Below are 20,079 nucleotides of genomic sequence, written 5' to 3'. Positions count from 1 at the left end.
AATACTTAGAAGCGTAAATGGAACGAAGATCATGGTGGTAAGAACAATTACCCTAAAGGAGTATGTAACCCTACAGGTAACAAAGGAAATGGAATGTCAAAGGTAAAGGGAAGAAGGCATGCTGGCATTGTGGGAAACAAGGCTACTTTAATGCTAATTGTGCTGTCTTCAAGAAGCAATTCGCTTAAGAAGCCAATATGTACAACTCTCTCCTCTCACCGTTAATGAAACCCAAAGAGTGATACTTAATGTATCATTTGATAGACTGCTAGACTTTACACGTGCATAGAGTCAGAAGGTATAAAATGGAAAGTGAAGCAAAGGACGAACATGCAATGGGCTAGGAGTAGAGGGGTGTGCTAGGACAAGAAGCAAAATAGTAGAATAGTGCTAGTGAAGGTGTTAGGGTCAATGACCCAGGATAAACTGTTTGGTTTTACTAGACTGGTTACCATTATCCATTCGTTTTAAGAAACGGTTGTTTAATTATTTATGTGATCAGTTATGATTATTCCTCCTTGGTAGTACTATGTGTTGATCTATCGTCTTATGTATAATTCATGCTGAGAATGTTATGCGAGATATCATGATTATTCCTCCTTGGTAGTACTTTCCTCTCTTTGAGGTATCTCGTGGTAGGGATTATGGCACTGGATTCCATCCATAGATGTTAAGAGAGATATCATGCGACAGTTGCATGAATTCCACTGATGACATCCTAGTACAAACCCGTACGGGTTGCTGTTATCAATCACATATCTTGATGTTTGATCAGATGTCATTGTGGACGGGTTGCTGTTATCAATCACATATCTTGATCCTTAATGTCACCACCCATGTGCTGGATAGTATGCTAGATAGTAGTGATGAGAGTGATGGCCTTGGATGTATTACTCAGTGATACTAGATGAATCATAAATATGGCGTGGTTCTGACAATCGCATTGCATGAATGAATAAATGACATTTTTACCTCGCTTGATCGTGAGCACTAAAGATGGGATGCTAATCAAGATAATAATAAAGGGATAATTATTAGTGTGATTATTTTTCTATCAAGATGATTGTATTTGGGGCGGTATTCAAAGAATTCCAATTTACCCAAGGGATGTATGTCGAAAGGCTTAATCAATCCAACTCATTAGGATCTTTATAGTGCACTTTTGCACATAGTATCAAACTTGAGATGAATGTCTTAGTAGGAGGAAAATTGACACCGTAATGACCCTAGCTTTCATTGGAGGGTGTTCATGTCAAAACGACCTTGGGAATTGCTTCCACCTATGCGGATGTATATGCTTCTCATGATGATATGTCAAGTGTGGAGTTAGTTATGTTGCTTGTGAGGTAGCACTGTCGTTTAGCATGTGATATGTTGGGTAGTTATGTAATAATCCAAGTGTGCTATATGCGTGGAAGGTTTTGTGCTCATTTGGGAGCTCGGATTTCAAATACTTGGATTCCAAATCAAGGGGAATCATAATCAATGGTGATTCCCAATCTTTTAATTGTGTTTGACAACTGGTATTTAGAATCCATGTAATACGAAAATAGCAATGCATTGAAATTATGTAATATATTTACAGGAGTTTAAATTTAATTACTAAAATCAACTTTAATATCCCTAATTAGTGTACATATGTGATGGTTGACACAATGATTGTAATCAACCCATTGAAATATATAGTTTGGCAAAAAATTGATGAAATTCCAATCCTTTAATGGGCCAGAAGCATGGGATCACAACCAAGCGACTACGAATGGTTTTTAACTGTTGATTTACATGGCCAATGTTTGGACCGTTCATATCATTCTATTGATGTAATTTTAGTTATGCAGTTGATTATCTCATTGTTTTGGGATATCATCAGCAGGCCACATGTATAGTGGATTAGTAGCTTAGCGACACCTATGTTACACGTGTGATTGTCCCGCCTTTAAAAATGTGTAAAAAAGGGAGATGATTGGTAATCTTAGCAAAAGGGAGAGATTGCAAAACCCAATAAAACTGAGGATTGGCAATCCCTTGGATTCCAAATACCCTCCATCCATGCTACCAAACGACTCCTGGATGCAAAATACCCTCCAATGAACACCCCCCCCCCCCCCCCGGGTCAATCCACACTACCAAACGACCCCTTTCTCTCTCATGGATCAAAGTAAGTTCTTAAAAGAACTATAGTTGTAGGTGATAAAAAGGCATGGTGTGTGTTTGGCAACTGTGGAACTAGTGGTGTCTAGCTAGGTGTGTTAAACAATGGGAGTTGCCATTAGAGAGACAAAGATAGATTATAAGAGTATAAGAGGTTCAATATGATTCCTTAATCGTCTTGGCTAAGAAGTCTCATTCGACATGCAATCTTGATGGATTTGAGCACAAATTGGTTTTAGGGCAAGTGGGAGATTGTTTGAAGTATGCCCTAGATACCAATGTGTGCCCTAATCCACTGGCTGCATGGATGTGATAAGGTCGTTCTTAGCCATTGATCTTGATAACCATAGTTTCTTTTGGACAATGACCGTCATTTCTTTTGGACAATGTAATATGCCTTAGATAATGTCTGGTGTTGCCTTAAATACTTATTTAATGCGGGTTATGTGAGAATTGATTCCTTTGGTCATTGGGAACTTGAGCTTAGACACAGTGGTCATTGACCGATAATAGTTGTGGTCTATGGATTTCAGTACCATATTGAGCCATGATCAACATATTTGCTTAGAAGTTAGGACGCATCTATGGACATCATACTTTGAGATGTACAATCGTCCTATGTGAGGGGACTAACTTGTGTCAGCATGGAAGTTTTCTACCATCAGGAGCCGACTTGGTTTCGGTTATGCCTTTGGCCTTACCCTACACTGGAGTGTAAGTGTGCCATGGTTTCAGGATCTTGGTTTTGGACCTTTAGACACTTACATTGGAGGATCGAGTTCAATTCAGTAGTTCGGCGGCCCGTTAGCCTGGAGTATGATTATATGATCAAGGACTTGATAGTGTATGAAAGATGATCAATCTTTAGCCTTGATGACGTGTAAGGGTCATGATCTTGACTTGGTGTTAGCTCATTTTATGAGGTTTTCTGGAGGCCAATGAAGGTGGGTGGTACTTGGTAGTCCTTCATGATTCATTGATTCTTGGTCGGGCTAACATATGATCCATTGGTTTTACCTAGGGACTTGTTATATGGCTAGATTTCATTAGATTAGGGGTTATTAAGTAGTTTTACCATAGGGCCTTGCACTTCAAAGGTTTTAGACGAGTTTTCGAAGGTTTTCTACCATTAAAGTTTTGTTTTAACCGTTAAAACTGTTTTGACCGGATTCAATGATGACCCGATGACCTTGATTTGTTGTCCATTACTTGATCAACATGGGTTTTATATCACCATGATTGTGGAGGGATTAGATCATGAATATATGCATGATGAGGCAAATCAACGGACTTCCCTCACAATAGGGTACAAGGAAGTTCATAGGATGGTAGTGCACAATACCTGTGTGCACTTGAAACCATAACTCCTTATAAATTGGATCCTATCTCAAAGATGAGGAAACCAGGAGAGCCCTAGATGTCCCTCCCTTGCTTGGGTGTCAGTGGGAGAGAGAAAGAAAGAGTGCATCATCCATCCCTTCTTCTCCTTCCATCTTCTCTTCTCCATTCGCATGTGTGGAACGTGTGGGGTCCACCTTGTGGACATCATGCATTTCCTTCGACCCTCACCAATGGAGTAGATCACAACTTTTTGATCTTTCCCACCTAAGGTAGATTGTTGTGAGACCTCTCAGTGTAGAGGATCTGCATTGAGTCCCATGGTATGTTGTAATGGCATAATGACCGTTACGGAAAAAGCCCCATAACAGCCCATTATGGTGCATATGTGGGTTATTTTATTTTATTTTTTAAAAGGCTAAAACGGCCATTATAAGGGCCACGATGGCTGTTATAGCCCATATCGTGATGGTATTGGCGGTTGCCGTTGCAGAATACCTTGGCATTGACAACTTCTTCATGGAAAAATCGTCTACACGATTCAATCACACCAATGTAAGGTCTTGATCATTCATCTTGGTTTTTAATAATAGAAATCTAAGATTTATCACTACAGGCTCCTAGGGAATAGATTAGTTAAGATGGATTTTGAAAAACTTTATATTCCACTGTATTTCAAAGTTCAAATCCAACACTATATATGTGTTATGATCTAAACTTAGGATGATCCAGTGTTTGTCACACATATATGAAAGGTAATGCTTATGGTATTTGATATGGGTTCATTCATAGGCGGAACCCACTCTTAAGATCTATGGGCATCTTAACATGCGCTGACTCAAAAATCAAGCAAGCCCATTCATTAGGTGGCACCGATCATATACAAGTATGACATTTGCTGGTTCCTCCATATAGTCTTAACTACCTTCGTTTAATCCATAAGAGTGATAAGGTAGAGCCTCAAGAATTGAAATAGAGCAATTGCTCCACAGTACATGTGGCAAGTTGAATTATCAATCAGGTCCATCTTTCTATTTGGCCTCTGTGAGGATAGCTTATGTTTCAAAAATCAAGTCTATTAGACAATCCTGTACGTGAGTTTCTGTAATCTACCCTACAGAATATTTGTCTATCGTTGTTTTTATTCCACTGATCATATGCATAGGAATACCTGACAGGAATGATCTTTTAATCATACACCATCCGTTGAAAGGGCCCAATATATGGTTGGATCCGACCTGTGCATGTACCCATTTCATGTTACTCTAGTGAGATGGCTCTGTCCAAAACAAGTTTCTTTTAGATTGTTTGATTAATCTTGGAGACATTCTGATCTATGCTTGAGTCTTCAAAAATCTTTCTTCTCGAATTATTTAATGTCTTGTTGTCAGTTGTCACCTGCTCACACTATCACAATTAAATGCTCTGCGTGTTGATATGTTTGCATTATGGATTGTGCTATTTCCTAATTTTGCTTTAATTTCCATGTTCTGTTTAAATGTGTCTTACTATTTATTTTGGTCTATGTAGGATTTAGAGCAGCTTTTGAACTATATTGGCATTCAAAGTTTGGGGCCACGTCATGTATTGGCTAATTTGAGGGAGCTTTTGAGGACAATTCAGTCTCAGGAATTTGTAGATAAATGATCTCTGCTGCTTTGAAGTGTTAACCATTAATGTTAGCTGCTGCTGCTTATTTCATGAAGACCAGTTTAGTTTGTACTTCTTGGTAGGTGCTATTTTTGTGTAGCACCTTATTATTATAAGGTCCTGGAAGAAGCTGTATTTGCAGAAATGTCTGTCGTGCTTATTGGATTGCCTTCTTTTACTATAATATATTATTTGGCCCTACCATGTTGAGAAGAGGTGAATTTATGTGGAGTTGCACCTTGGAAAGGGAATTGATGTGCATAAGACGTGCAATGTTGATGGGAGCTTGCAATCTTGAAATGAGATGTGATTACATTTGTTGCAGTAAAGTAAGATGGGTTGTCTGTTGTATCATTGGAAACTAACTTCATTATGTATTGGAATGTTAAGAAGGCGAACAAATTGCAACACCCCGCCCCCCCCCAAATAATAATAATAATAATATGTCAGTGTAAGGGATGCACGTCATCTATCTCAGGAAGTACCTGTGTTCGAATTATCTCCTATATTATCGAAATATCTTCAATATTATCTTTATCTCTAGCTCAACGATACCGTTAACACTGGTAGTGATACCGATAACGTTGGTAGTATAAGAAATTCCAGGTATTAGCAATGTATCGCTAAGTATCACCAACGTATCAATATCGCTAATGTAATCGCCGATATTTTCAAATATGTAAATTTTAGGCGTCGCTTCTATTGCCAATGCATCAATATTGCCAGTATCACCAGTATTTTCGACTATGTAAATTTTAGGTAATGCTTGTATCATAAGTGTATCGACGATATTTCAATAATATTATCAAATTTTTGTTTATTAGAAAAAAATTTATTTCAAATTTTTTTTCATGGGCACATGGTTGTATGTAGTGTTCAATTTGTTATTGATAATATTGATAATATCTCGATATTATCGATATCGCAACACGTGCGATATTGAAACCACAATCTTTTATTTCCTTTCCAATTGTTGATGATTTCTTGTTGAAATATCATATGTTATTGATATTTTGCAATATCGATGGAAGGTTGGATGGTTAAATAGGCCGGATGGGATGGTTGGACTGATTTCTTACAACAACACATGCTTTTAAAGCCCCATTAAATGGAAACTTGTTATGCATTCCTTCTTTTTGTAATTTTTTTTATTTCTAAATATGCATATATGTACATTTTAATATCTCCTGAAGTTTTGCTGAAAATTCTACCATTTTTCCCATGTTTCCCTGCATTTCCGGTTATTAGCAATATTATCGGCAATATCGATATTGTTTCTGTATCCCTGGCCAACGAAACTTGTTGCAATACTGATACTTAGAACACTGGGAAGTACTAAGGACTGCATCTATTGGTAGGGAATCCGATATGGAATTGGCTTCCCTAGGTATGTGCCTAAATGAAGCTTCTAAGGATTGATTCATATCCTTGATTTCATTTAGAGTAGAAGACAACTTCCATTGTTTGGGGCTTTTTCTGGGTGCCTAAGCATAGGATTTTGATAATCATCTTCAATGATCAGGGAGTTGCGTAAAGGCCAACGCCTGTTTTCTTTGCCAGTACTCCCACTCAGTTACGTACTGAAGGGCAGCTGGTCCAAAGACTACTAGCTCTTTTTCAATTACCACCGGTCGTGGTTCTGTTTTCATTCCCCCCCCCCCCCCCCCCCCCTCTCTCTCGGGTTTTGATAAGTCACCAACAATCCTGGAATTGCTAGGATTACTGGGTTTTGCCTTTCCTTGGATGCCAGACCCAATTTCTACCAAGATTAGGAGCAGGCAGCCAGACATCCCTTTCAATTCTCCAGGGATAAGGCACAATACTTATTGGAACTTTCATGCGCTGTGACGAGGAGGAAAGTTCCTTGAAGATTCTTATATTGTCGCTAATTCCAGATTTGCCACCCAATTGTGGTAGGAGCACATGCCACAAAATTTGGCCTCTCAGTTAGAAAGGTCCTGAGGCTTGGACAAAATCGGTCCCCCTCTTGGTCTTGTTCTCTCATGCCATTGAGAAACTCAACTTGGGTAATTTTTTTTTTGTGGGATTCCAATTGGCTCTTGCCATTGGTTGTTGGGTGCAGTCCTAGTTGCCCAGCATTGTTGATGTTTTAAAATGCATTTGGGTCAACATTTGGCCCACATCCTACAAGGCCTTATTTGCCTAGACACAACCTAAACACTAAGGCCCATTCAAATTTTTCCTTCAGCCTTTAGCCGCACCCAACTAAGGAACTCAGAAGCGTTGTCCTTCAGGCAACCCTATGTCATCGTTTCAATCTACAAAAGAGAAGAGTTTCCGACTTTAAGAAGGAAAATGGGGATGGAAGAAGTGAGAAAGTCAATGGGAGAAACTCCATGTCATTCGAGATGGTGGAAGGGCTTATTTCCACTCCTTTTCCTTCAAATTTTGGAAACCATGTTTCTTAAGTATGTGAGAAGGTTTTTCAGGAATGTTTGGTAAAATGGAAACATTTTTATTTTTATTTTTTTTTCGAAATGTGATAAGATTTTATTAGCCAAAAGAAAAGAGAAGAAGAAAGACAGCAAAAGCAGAAAAGAAGAAGAAAAGATATAGGAGCAGGGAAATTGAAACCCAACCCTAAGAGACCAAGGCCTCCACTCCCTAATACATGGGGTCACTCTACATCACCCCTTGACCGAACTCTTCTTATTATCAAAGCAGCGAGAATTTCTTTCCATCCAAAAGGTCCACAGACCTACAAGAAGGGCCTCTCTCTCTCTCTCTCTCTCTCTCTCTCTCTCTCTCTCTCTCTCTCTCTCTCTCTCTCAGGGTGACAGTTCCATTGATGTTGAATCATTCACCACCCAAGCACTATAGGTAAAGGACAATGCAAGAAGAGGCGGTCAACCATTTCCTTCACAGCTTTCACAAGAAACATATGTTGTAGTTGCCATCTAAGAAAAAGTCGCCACCTTAGGGGAACTGGGTTGCCCCAGACAAGAACTTGAGGGGTTTGTCCCTTTCTTGAAGAGGGCACCGAAATGCCTTAAGAGGGAATCCTTTCTTGGTGGACCCTTCTCAAATTCACCCATCCTTATCCTTTTCCCTAGGGAAGTGCCCCATATGCAACTGTTGTGAGCAGATAAATTCCTTAAGAGGAAATTCCTCCTCCTCGGTGTACCTCTTCAAATCCACCTATCCTTGTCCTTTTCCCTAAGGAAGTGCACCATATGCATTGTTCCATAAGTTGGTTGAATTCAATGATGTTGTGTTTCTTAAGATTCCATAGGAAGATGTAATAGATTGGTTCGAGTCCTTTATATGAGCTTTTCTCATGCAAGGTGCGAGAAAGAGAGCAGAAAAAGCCTTTCCCATCCTAGTGTCCTTCTAGAAACTGATCCTTTGGCTGTCACTAAAATTGAATGGATCCTTTGGCATTTTTCCCTTTCCTCTTTGGGTGTATCTCCTAATTTACAGATATTTCTCCACATCGCTAATCCGCTTGATCTACCACCGCATTGTGCATGACTTTATTGGTGTTTAACATTTCAAAAATGACTGAATTGCCTGTCATTATTCCCGCAATTGTCACATGCTAAATTCAAGTGTTGCAATTATTGCTAGTTTTTGTTGGAATGTGGGTAGATATTATTGTAGAGTTTAGAAGCATAGCGAGTAGATATTTTCACAAGTTATTGAAAAGCTATGGATTAGGTATATGGCCTTTGCCAGTAACGTGGTATGGATTCATGCATCCAGCTTGCTAGTTGAGCTGGTTAGTCCATGGCCTATTCTCATGTCCAATTGATGTACTGGTTCCAGTCTCAACTGACAATGTAATCCAAACCAAAAAAAGAAAAGACAGACAAATAAAATACAGAGGGATGGAGGGAAGCTGTTGTATGCTCTCTTATTTCTTTCCTTAATATATCCATTGTTATCCATGTAAATAAAACTTGTTATGGGCTCAAGCACGCATTCTGTCTCATATCAAATACAAATTCCCCTGAATTGCTGGTGTTTTGCTTTTATTTCAAATTTGAGCCCCTGCTCTCCACTGGGACATCCTACAGAGTATTATCTGGAGAAGTTGGGATCCAGTAAGTTATTTCCTGTGGTTGTTGGTACTTGAGAAGGTCGATGTTGCCTTTTTCTGTGCATTGCATGTATCTCTAGGTTCCAGCAGACTAACTCTACTGGGGCTCCTTTAGAACTGCCTGCAGAGAAATTAATGGAAGGAAAAAAGAAAATCTTTGACTATAAATGCCTCTCATTGCCATCCCATTGAGAGCCAGAGTTGGCATATCTTTAGGATTTATCTTTTTGACACCATATTGTAGGGAGGAGGGGGAGGGAGGCATTTTTATGTTCACACTCCTGAATTTTATTTTTATTTTCTGGATGCTTGATTTGATAATAGCCCAATTGCTACAAATTGGTCAGCATTAGAGCAAGCAATTAAAAAGGCTACTGCTTATGAGGTATTTTTAGTTTGAATGAGAAATGGAGAAAACAACATCTTGCATCCCCATTGATGCTATTTAGGTATCATAATTGGCAAAACCCTATCATATTTCTTGCTGGTTAATTTCCTTGGATCCTGCATGATAAATCATTTGGCTTCCTTTCTTCAGTGAACAATAATATGGGAGCAAGTTTACAGATTTTCTTGTACACTTTTTATGACTGCTTAAATGGCTTGCTTTTAAATAAATGCAAAGTTTATCTCGACAGATCGTGTGTTTCTTCGGCAAACAAAAACTGCAAGTTTTCTTTCAGGAACTATCACTAACTGCACAGAAGAATAGAATCCTTCCAACATTATATTAATTGAGCATGTTGCCATAAGGGAACTGTGGTTGGCTTCCAGATTCCATTCTGTTATTTCTGTGTCCTTTTCTACCTCTGGAAATTGAACTTTTGGAGCTTTTGGATGTGTTTGATGTCGAAGAGGTTTTTGCTGAAGATGCTGTTGAAAATGCTTCACTCATCTGACTCCTGCTACTGACTGGTGATAATTCTGGACTAAACCGCCTTTCTTCTGCAACTGTTTCGTTGTCTGCATGTGTATCATTATACTCTGGGATGCTACTTACTGAATCCGAGTTGGCTGGAGAGAAATCTTCAATGCCACTAACTGTTTCATTCTTGAGTATGCGTTCTAATGTGCCCACAACCTGAAGCAGTGACAATCAATAAAGTAGTCGAGAAAATATCACAGTTTGTACAGTTCATTCTACAGGGGAATTGAACTCTATGCCGGAATTGTTTTCTTCTAAATATTTTCTTCCATGAGACCTTTTTCTTAAACGATTTCAAGCCTTCCCTTTCTTCAAAATATTTTCAACCATAAATCCTAATATGTTATTTTGATGATCTGCGAATGTATTGACAGTGATGTTTGTCTTTGATTTCCTAGTCCCTAACTGTATGGGATTCCTCTAAACTTAGCTTCTGTTCATCTACCATGGGTCTCCAGAAATGTAAATTGTAAACATGAATAACATGCGAACATTAGAAAAATACTGCATTTTACTGGCTGGAAGTTTTTAGAATGAAAAGCAGCAGGTGGGAGTTTTAGACAATAGTTTTATGATCACTGTATGAGTGGATGGATTATAGTTCATTTCTAAACTCAAGATAGGCTCTGTTAGGGACAGTTCTCTACTTCTCTTAGTTACTTTCCTGGGCATCTGACCTGTAGGTTTGATAGATTCCCCTGTAGATTCTCTTTTTGAAAGTGTGACTTATGCAGCTGCTTGTGTACTGAAATTATGCTCAAGCTTACCTTGTCCATGGATAGTCTTCTTTCAGGATCCTTGCGGAGACATTTTTCAGCTAACTGAACCATGCAGAAGAGTTGGTGGACATCATGTGAGTCCAGAATCCTAGGATCTATTAAGTCTGGGTACTTCCTTTCCTTCAAAAGTGGTCGTGCCTGTTGGTAAAAAGATAAAGAACTGAACATAAGTAAAATTCATTAAGAGTAACTAACATGTTATTGTAAGCAGTGTTCGAAGTATCGGTATCACTACAATTTTCGCTAGTCGGGGATACAGAAACAATAACGATATCGCTAATAACTGAAAATGTGGGGAAACATTGGGAAAACATGGGCAAAATGGTGCAAATTTTCAGTGATACTTCAGAGATGCTAAAATACACATATTTGCATATTAGGAATAAAAAAAAGTTGCAAAAAGAACGCATACATAATAAGGTTTGATTTAATGAGGGCCTAAAAGCATGTGTTGTCGTAAGAAATCAGTCCAACCATCCCATCTATCCATCTATGGTTGAAAGTCGGGCGGGTTGGGTTGGTGCTCAACCCTAACCCAACCCAAGGTTCCTTTACCTCAACCCTAACCCAACCCAACCCAACATAGGGTTGGGAATTCTCAACCCAAGCCCAACCCAAGCGGGCTCGGTCGGGTTGATCGGGTTGGTCGGGTATATGTGCTAATATTTTCGTTATTACATTAGTTTATTATATTTCAATATAGGACTTATTTTTTGTATCTATGATTTTATTAATTATATATGTGATCATTCGTCATAAAGAACTTCATTTTTTTCTTTGAAAAAACATGCTAAAATATAGGACAACTGCTCCTTTAAAAGTCATGTAGCATAACATGCAATCTATTTGGGAGAGAGAAATCTGGCATATCTTGTTAACTTGAGTCCTTGGTAATGACATGGACAAATGAGACCCGACATCACTAGTGTGCCTTTGACACAAACGATCCACACTCAATTATAATTTGTAAGTAACTTATATATTGATCGGGTTCGGGTTGGGTGACACTCAATTATGATTTGTAAATAGCTTATATATTGATTGGATTCGGGTTGGGTCGGGCAACCCCAGACCTCAACCCGAGCCCAACCCAAGTTTTATCGGGTTGGTGTTTATATAGCCCAAGCTTGAGATCAGACCCGATATCCTGTCCGAGCCCAACCCAATGTTGGGTCGGTCACGGGTCGATCGGGTTGAACCCGCCCAACTTTCAGCCCTATATCCATCCAAACATCCATCGATATTTCAGAATATCAACAACACAACATTTTCCCATGAAATTGTCAACAACTGGAATGGAAATGAAAGATTATGGTCTCGATATCGCTCATGTTGCCCAAAATTGAGCACTGCATACAACCATGCACCCATTAAAAAAAAATGAAATGGAATTTTTTTAATAACCAGATTTTTGGCGATATTATCGAAATATCGCTGAAATGCCATGATTACAATAATATCGCGATATTATCGTCGACAAAATTGAGCACTGCATGCAACCATGCGCCCATAAATTTTTTTTTTTTAAAATGAAACGGAATTTAAAAATAAAAAATAAAAAAAAATTAATAAACAGATTTTTGGTGATATTATCAAAATATCATCAATACACTAGCGATACAAGCAACACCTGAAATTTACACTGTAAAAAATATTGGCAATACATTGGTGATATCGATACATTGGCAATACAAACGACACTTGGAATTTACACAGTAAAAAATATTGGCGATATTTAGCGATACATTGTCGATACCTAGAGTTTATGATACTACTAGTATTATTGGTATCGCTGAGTTAGAGATGCAGATAATATCGAAGACATTTCAATAATATTGGAGATGCTTCGAACAATGATTATAAGAACTTCAGTTACTACAGTGCTGCTTTTGGAGGAAAACATGCAATGATGAAATCATTACCCATCCTATGAGACTTTTCTCTCTGAGCTCCTTGTCTATTGTTGTCCGACCGGTGATCAGCTGTAATAGAACTACACCAAAGGAATATACATCTGTCTTGGTCGAAACTTTCCCACTTTCTGCGTATTCAGGTGCCAAATAGCCAAAAGTTCCAACAACCCTAGTATCTGAGGAGTGATCTGACCCTTCATTTTGAGTTCTTGCGAGTCCAAAATCTCCAAGCTAATAATACATTAACAATCAAATGAGAGTCAGTGTAAATATTGAATATTTTTACATCTAAAAATGAGTTCTCTGAGCTTTGAGCTTGATAGTTGTAGGTTAATACCAAGGGTTCGTAATCATGGGTTACAAGAATGTTGTTGGGCCTCATGTCTCTGTGGATAATGTTGTTTTCATGCAGATATTGCAATCCTCTAGCAGCTCCCAGTGCTATTTTCATCCTGTCTTTCCAACTCAGAGTTTTGGGGCTTTTTTCTGCATCGGTGTGGCAAATTGTTTTGTGATTAGACTTCAGATCTTATAGTGGAAAGGGCAAGACTAGTGTTCTTGAAATGTAAACAAGGTGCCAAAAGCCAAGGCAAAAGGTGATTGTCCTTGAGGTTGAGGCATGAGCCCTCTTTTGTAAAACATTGAAGATCACATGATCTAATAGAAATAGTAATATGGGGAAATCTTTTCTGCACAAGTTTGAAGATTCAGAAAGAGACAAATCATTGAAGTCTTTTTTTTTTTTTTTTGGTTGTTGGATGGAGTCAAATATCCTTTTGAAAGATCTCCCTCGTGCACATAACATTCTGGTTAGGAGTTGCTTATCTACAAGTTGATGAAAAGTGAAGTAACTTCTAGAAAATGAATGCGATATCTGAAGGACATTGAGATTCTGGGCTGTTAAGCATTTCTTCAGTTTAAACTGGAATGGGGCTGCATTGTGGTTGTTAAATGTTGGCATGGATTTTAGCCATCTCTGTTCTTGATGGGAGACTAATTATTACCAGGTTTTGTGTTTTGGTGGGTATATTCAAGCAAATCTAGCTTGTATCTTCAGAAAAAAAATGGCAAACTTCTCTTCAAAATGTTGATGAAGCTCTACTTCCAAGGTGACTGCTTGATTGTCCTGAATCAGCCTGGTTGATTTATATATATGAGCAACATTTTTGGGCTAACCTTTTTGCACTCTTTCGTTTTCTTTTTTTTTTTCTTTTTCTTTTCTTCTTACTTATTGCTCAAATAAGTCATACAATCACAGGTTAATTGGCGTTATCGTCTACTAGTGTATTATTCTAGGATTTATGGAAGAGAATATAATCAATATATGGAAACAATGAATGATGTCTTTTTTCTTTTCTTTTATTCTTTCTTATTTATTGCTCAAGTTGTACAATCACAGGTTAATTAGAGTTATTATCTAATAGTGTATTATTTCTAGGATTCGTGGAAGAGAATATATGGAAATAATGAATGATGTCTGCACTTAAAACGTGAAACAATGTATTGACTCCCCTTTCTATAGGTTTCACATGGAAGAGCCTTAGATGCAACTTTGAAAAGATGTTATTTATGTAGATAGAAGAAAATATATTATAGAACTATTATGCTTTTGGTTTCTTTTCAATTTTACAGAAATTGATAATGATGGAAGCTTTAATGCATCTTTATAGTGGAGGGGCTGCTATGCTAGAACTACCTAGTTTGGTTTTAATCTCATGGATTTGGAGACTTCAAGGGTTAGATACATTTAACTGCCTATTATCTACTGCTAAATTAAAGAAGGAAAATAAAAACAGAACTGCAGTCTTTCCCAGAGTGAAAAAAGTGGACTCATGGTAGGGCCATGCTAGAACAATAGCCTTCTTGGAAAAAAGCAGTAAGATAAAATCACAGTAAATTATTTTCCTTCGTTCTTACTTGAGAGATGTCTGTCCAGTGAACCGTTGCAGACGAATTCATAAACTAGCAGCCTGTGATTTCCTTCTGAACATAAACCCAGCAGCATGACGACATTCTTGTGTCTAGCCCTGCTTAGTACGTGTACCTCTGACTTAAATTCTTTCTCTCCCTGAGAACTTGCGTGTTTATGTTGCTTAACAGCAATCATTATCCCATTCTTCAGTTTCCCTTTATATACGGAACCAAATCCCCCCTCAGATAGGTAATTTTCCTGGGAAAACTTGTTCGTAGCAGCTTCAAGCTCCGCATAAGTGAAATCTGTTGTTGATCCAATCTTTGGCCGTTCATTCGTACATTCTGAACAAACAGAATTCACTGTAAGCCCAAACATGAAAAAATCCCGAGCATAAAAGCTGCTCTGCCTTTGCCTTGGATCTGAATACAATATTTCATTAGCTTCTGCTTGGTCCAATTTTTGACCGTCTAGGATGGCATCTGGCATTTCATCTTCTGCAGTTGTACATCTGCTGTCTGTGTAGCTTTCGTTCTCAAGGGGAAAATGTTTTGCCTCATTAAAACTGGAACTTGATGACGCCTCAGGGTTTCTCATGTTTGGGCTTAGCAACTGGAGCAGTTCACTTGATATGGATTTAGAAAATGAGGATGTTGTTGTGCTACCCCATTGGGGCTCATTATCAGTTCTGGGCTCTTTGACCAAGCTATTCTTGTATGCGCCCCTGGTTACTGGAACCAAGCAGATTATTGGATCAGATCTTTGAGAAAAGAAGAAGAAAGAAACGGAAAAAGATATATGTGCATCATTAACAGGAAAGGATCAGCTTTGCTACTCGCAGAGTAGATCCAGAAAATTCAGGAACCAGGAGCCTCTTGGGAGGGCATACACAGTCACACAGATATATGTGCACATATAATGTGCAGATCCTCTATACAAGAGGAATAGGGTAACTCCCTATAACATATATATTTGGAAAGCTCCCTGCAACATATTTTCATCTGCACGCAGCACTCAAATTGACTGGAACTTACATTGATATTAGTTTTGTATGCTGATCTAAGTAAAAACTAACACGGTTTTTGTTCACAGAACTTGGGAAATCATGTTAGAGATGGTATATTCACAAATCACAACACTGTATATAGCAAGCACTAAATTGATTTGACAATGAAGTCTTGATAGAATCACAGTAGAGGAAGTGATTGTAGCTAGAATGGGTCCAGAAACAGGAGCAGGAGTGACACCTCAGCTAGAAGATTCCTGTTCTGAGGTGTGGTTCTCTTGGAAGCAGAAGATATTGGAGAGAAATCTTCTCATTGTTCTGTCATCGTTAGGAAAATTTCATACAAATTGTCAAAGCACCTGTATTCCAAGATGTTTTAAATTTGCCATACACAGGCCTCTCAGCGATTATTATCTGCTGTTCTTAAAGAGCAAGATTCAATCAGGCCTAAATTTTGATAAGGGTAAATTGTCTTTACATTCACATAATTCCAAGTTCTCATCGTTCTTTTCCTCTCTCCTTTTTTGCATGGTGGAGAGACAATTTGTCAATTGTTTTCTCTAACTTTTTTGGGGAATTTTGATGATATTGCTAATTGTTCCTCTTGTTGTTCTTTTCCTATCATGCTCTGTATGGATTGAAAGATCTCCCATTGGTGTGATTTTTACCAAGTGTTCCATCCACACTGTGAGCTACTTAATTGAATGGTCTGCGTCCCAGGTGGTGAAACACAAGAGGTGAACAACAAGGGGAGCGACAAGGGCAAGCAATCTAGCCAACCTCTTGTTTGAAACTTGTTGGGTGTTATGACTAAATCCCACTTTGATTGTGATGATGGATGACTTACTCCTAGGAGAGAGTTCCAAGCTGAAAAGATCATCTTCTGGTGTCCCTGGTCTCATTGCATCATCTGTTGTCTTTGGTGATGTCTCATCATCAGGCGTCCCTGGTATCATCTCATCATATGTCACAGAACTGTTCCGGCTTCGAACTGTGTGCATATTGTTGGTGTCTCTGTCTCTTGGGCCCCTCAACTCTTCAACACTGTCATCACGCTTCATCCTTGAAATTCCACATGATAGCTTTTCCAGGAAATATTTCTTATCTTTCTTCATCTGTCTGCAACACTGTTCGAGTTAGGAAAGAAACTATAGAAAGATGATTGTATGCCCTTGTAAAGCACTAATATTTCTGGAATAAAACTATCAAATTGCCAATGCTATGAGTTTAAGGATAAAAGTTCATATCTAAAAACTTTCTTATAATTTTTTTTGATCTTGCCATTTTCAGACATACGACAGCCAAGTCTAATGAACCCTTTTTGCTCCCTAGCAGGAAGTTTTGGACTTTGGACTGTATATATTATCCTGCATCTTTTGAATCCCTCATGGTATCCATGTCAGATATGACAAGTGATGGTGTGAGTATGGGACCTGTGTTGGATATTTCTCAGCCATACCTGAAGCTTTTGTATTACCGAATCTTTTATTACTAAAAATAATTTTAAATTATAAAAACCATAAATCAATAAGAATAAATTGCTAAAATGCTATATGTATAGTTGTGCTGCATGACTCTGAGATTTGGGGGTCAAGTGATCTTGACATATATGAACCTGTAAAGTGGTAAGTTTAGCTTGAGTATGCTCAGAAAAGTTGTGAAATCCACACACTCTTCTGCTGAAGTAATAACAGAAGTAATTGCCTTTTGAGATGAACTATCAGTACTCTAAACCCGGTGATTTTCGTGTATTTTTCAGATCATATCAATACCCGTCTTTCATTGAAAGTGTAAGGGTATTGTATTGACATGAGAAAGTCCCATTAGGTTTTAAATCTTCACTAATATTCTGACTGACCTGTCGAGAATTATCCATGTAGCCCTTAATTTCTTGGCAATGTCCAAAGCAACTATCTTCGGTGAAGCCGCAGCCACCACCTTTACATTGAACTCAACCTGAGAAGTTCATGCATGAGGTAATCATATTAGCTGTTACCACCCACAATGTTTTCCACTATTTGCATCTTAGAGATGGATTTTTTTTATTTTTTTATTTCTAGGCTATAAATGTAAGGGTAATGGTTTGCATTGAGGTGGTGTCATGGTTCAGTGAAACTTGAAAATCAAGGTACACCACATGGATCCATCCAAATGCATGAAACATCTACATGCACTATTGTTATGTTATTGATTCTACATTCATATCCATAAATATAGCTTGATAGAATCTATTAACCACACTGATTCCCATGGAGGTGCATATGAGTGTAATATTATAAATTGATGTGCATACACCTGCTCAGAAGAGTATGAACAAGTCCTGGCTTCAGAATATCCATACAGTAATTGTATGTACCTTTTATATGTGGTGTGATTGGCTTTGCACTTGTATGCATAGCAAGCTCAGGAGAGTCGTCACATTTACTAGCTTCAACATATCCATATGGTAGTCGTATGTTCATGTTATAGTGTGGTGATTGGCTCTACATATATGCATGTTGCTTAAAGCTCCTCACCTGGACATGTAAAAAATGTAGACTCAATGTGCATACCCATTGAGTCAGTGGAGGAGAGTGTACATATGAACTAGCTTCAGCATACCTATACTGGCCGTTGTCTGTCCTTAAGGGTGGAATCAGTCGAGGCAGCCATTTGTTTAGCTATTGTAAGAGCTTGGACAACACACACACACACACACACACACACACACACACACACACACACACACATTCTCTCTCTCTCTCTCTCTCTGTCATATAAATGCACATTCTATTCTGCCATTGGATGCCTACCTCCCTCCCTTCTACTGTTATTAAGGTCCTCAATAAAATTATATATATAGAAAAAAATCTATTCATAACAATATCAGAATGATTTGGAACTACTAAACAACTGATCTAGAGTTAGGCTCGTAATTGTGTAACAACCTGGTTTGTTTCATACAGCTTACGAATTTCTGAGATTAACTTGCTGTTGTGATACTCTTCCATCTTCCTTGTGACTGCTTCTTTGATGATATTCTTGTTCGCCCCGACAATCGAGCTGGAGCCGACTCTGCTCTTGTATCCCACTGAGAACAAGGGAAGTGGAAAAAAAAAAGGTGGAAAAAAGAAAAGAATGGTAAATACCCATTTGTTATGATAGGCTAGGCTGAGTTTGTTCTGTTTGTGTTATTTTCCTGTTCCTTTTTATCTATTTCAGGAGAAAAGCATGAATTCTTACAAAGATTCGTGGCTCCCGTGAAAGGAAACGTACTAGGAGTATTAACCTGGTGAAGAACACCAAGGAGTATGAGTGCATCTCCGGGCTTAAGTTGTAAGCCCTGCAAGATCCATTTGATTGCGGTCGAACTGATGTTTCTCGATGCGTCCTGGATCACCACCACCCTCTTGGCTGCCTCTGACATGGTGCTTCCTGTTGATGGATCTCCGGCCGTAGATATTTATGGTGTTGATGTATTGATACAATGATCCGTGGCAAAACTAATCAAGAACAGGTTAGTAGAAGATCTATGGAAATTGAGCGTCTGGTTTGGATGGTTGTCAGGTGAAATCTGGGCTTTGTCGCCCGAAAACCTGATATTTCACTGATTAAAGGTATGAAATGCTGGAATTTTGATTGGTAGGCAGTTCTAAAATTCCTGCAAAGGGTGAACTCTAGGATTTTCTGATTGATTTTGGGATATCTAAATCCTTTAGATTTTAGGGCCTGTATTATCTCTGTGTGGACTTCAGAAACGCAAGAAAAGGGGATACTTTTTTATTTGATTTTGGTGATTTTTGGACTTCAGTTTCTGGGATATACAGCGCAATTAGTGCAATTTTAGAAGTAGAGCTCTGAAAATGTTAATGAAATGCATATCAGATTGGTTTTTGGGAGATGGATTTTTCCTGCTCTAAGATTTAGATCTGAGGTGGTTCATAGGAATTCATGTTTTTCGATTACGGAAACAGAGGAATTCTAATGTCAAGATCTCATCTATAGGCTCTCTGGACAGTGGATTTTTGGAGACCAGATTTTGGAATATTCTAATGAAAAGAAAAAGGAGGAAAAAGAATGAATATTTTTGGAATCACAGATTTTGAACAAGTAGCAAACCAGCTTCAGTTTTCTGAAATTGAGTCAACAGATGATATCCAAAGCTGAAAAACGACTGTCCTGAGATTGAGATCGAGAAGAGCCCAAACAGACCCAGGATCCCGATAATTCAGATGATAGAAAGGCTCAAAAACAGACTACCTTCACAGGTTCCACAGGCAAAGAGAATCCGGTCAGAGGTTGAGTGCTTAACTCGAGGCGGAGAATGGCAAAGTGGTGGCAGCTGATCCAGGCGAGCATCTGTGAT

At 38.4% G+C, this 20,079-nt stretch overlaps 2 protein-coding genes and 1 long non-coding RNA gene across 7 annotated transcripts in view; 2 read left to right on the top strand and 1 right to left on the bottom strand.

Moving 5' to 3' along the window:
- LOC131228177 (vacuolar protein sorting 38-like) overlaps window positions 1-5,532 on the top strand; it is a 52,386-nt gene extending 46,854 nt beyond the window's left edge. For 2 of the 3 annotated variants that reach the window (XM_058224032.1, XM_058224028.1), the window contains one exon: window positions 5,020-5,532. In XM_058224032.1, the coding sequence (XP_058080015.1) occupies window positions 5,020-5,136 (117 nt within the window). In that variant the 3' untranslated portion in view covers window positions 5,137-5,532. The remainder of the gene's footprint in view (window positions 1-5,019) is intronic. The other variant, XM_058224031.1, reaches the window with a different exon arrangement.
- Window positions 5,533-9,704: 4,172 nt separating this feature from the next.
- On the bottom strand, window positions 9,705-20,066 carry LOC131228176 (proline-rich receptor-like protein kinase PERK15). Of its 3 annotated transcripts, none has more exons than XM_058224025.1 (9): window positions 18,957-20,066; window positions 18,662-18,804; window positions 17,593-17,690; window positions 16,582-16,853; window positions 14,734-15,459; window positions 13,154-13,302; window positions 12,826-13,047; window positions 10,892-11,041; window positions 9,705-10,280 (listed from the first exon to the last, which is right to left on the bottom strand). In XM_058224025.1, the coding sequence occupies exons 1-9, from the start codon at window positions 19,138-19,140 to the stop codon at window positions 9,930-9,932; spliced, it is 2,295 nt and encodes a 764-aa protein (XP_058080008.1). In that variant the 5' UTR covers window positions 19,141-20,066; the 3' UTR covers window positions 9,705-9,929. The 3 variants fall into 3 exon arrangements, with proteins under 3 accessions (XP_058080008.1, XP_058080009.1, XP_058080010.1); XM_058224026.1 differs by having other exon boundaries at window positions 18,990-20,066; XM_058224027.1 differs by having other exon boundaries at window positions 19,003-19,131.
- LOC131228179 (uncharacterized) lies at window positions 9,975-16,955 on the top strand. Its single transcript, XR_009162744.1, has 2 exons — window positions 9,975-10,114; window positions 15,821-16,955. It is a non-coding gene; the product is annotated as an uncharacterized LOC131228179 (long non-coding RNA).
- Window positions 20,067-20,079: the final 13 nt, after the last annotated feature.

Source organism: Magnolia sinica, chromosome 15 (assembly GCF_029962835.1).
Source record: "Magnolia sinica isolate HGM2019 chromosome 15, MsV1, whole genome shotgun sequence".
Classification (NCBI taxonomy): Eukaryota; Viridiplantae; Streptophyta; class Magnoliopsida; order Magnoliales; family Magnoliaceae; genus Magnolia; species Magnolia sinica.
The sequence above is the reverse complement of the archived record's forward strand: the minus strand, read 5'-3'. Positions and strand labels throughout refer to the sequence as shown.

Excerpts from the sequence above, each read along its gene's own strand:
- LOC131228176 (XM_058224025.1), bottom strand. The coding sequence starts at position 19,140 with ATGTCAGAGGCAGCCAAGAGGGTGGTGGTGATCCAGGACGCATCGAGA. Across the intron at positions 18,805-18,956 it reads CACGGGAGCCACGAATCTTT|TGGGATACAAGAGCAGAGTC; the intron begins GTAAGAATTCAT and ends CCTTGTTCTCAG. Across the intron at positions 13,048-13,153 it reads CCCATGATTACGAACCCTTG|CTTGGAGATTTTGGACTCGC; the intron begins GTATTAACCTAC and ends ATGTATTATTAG.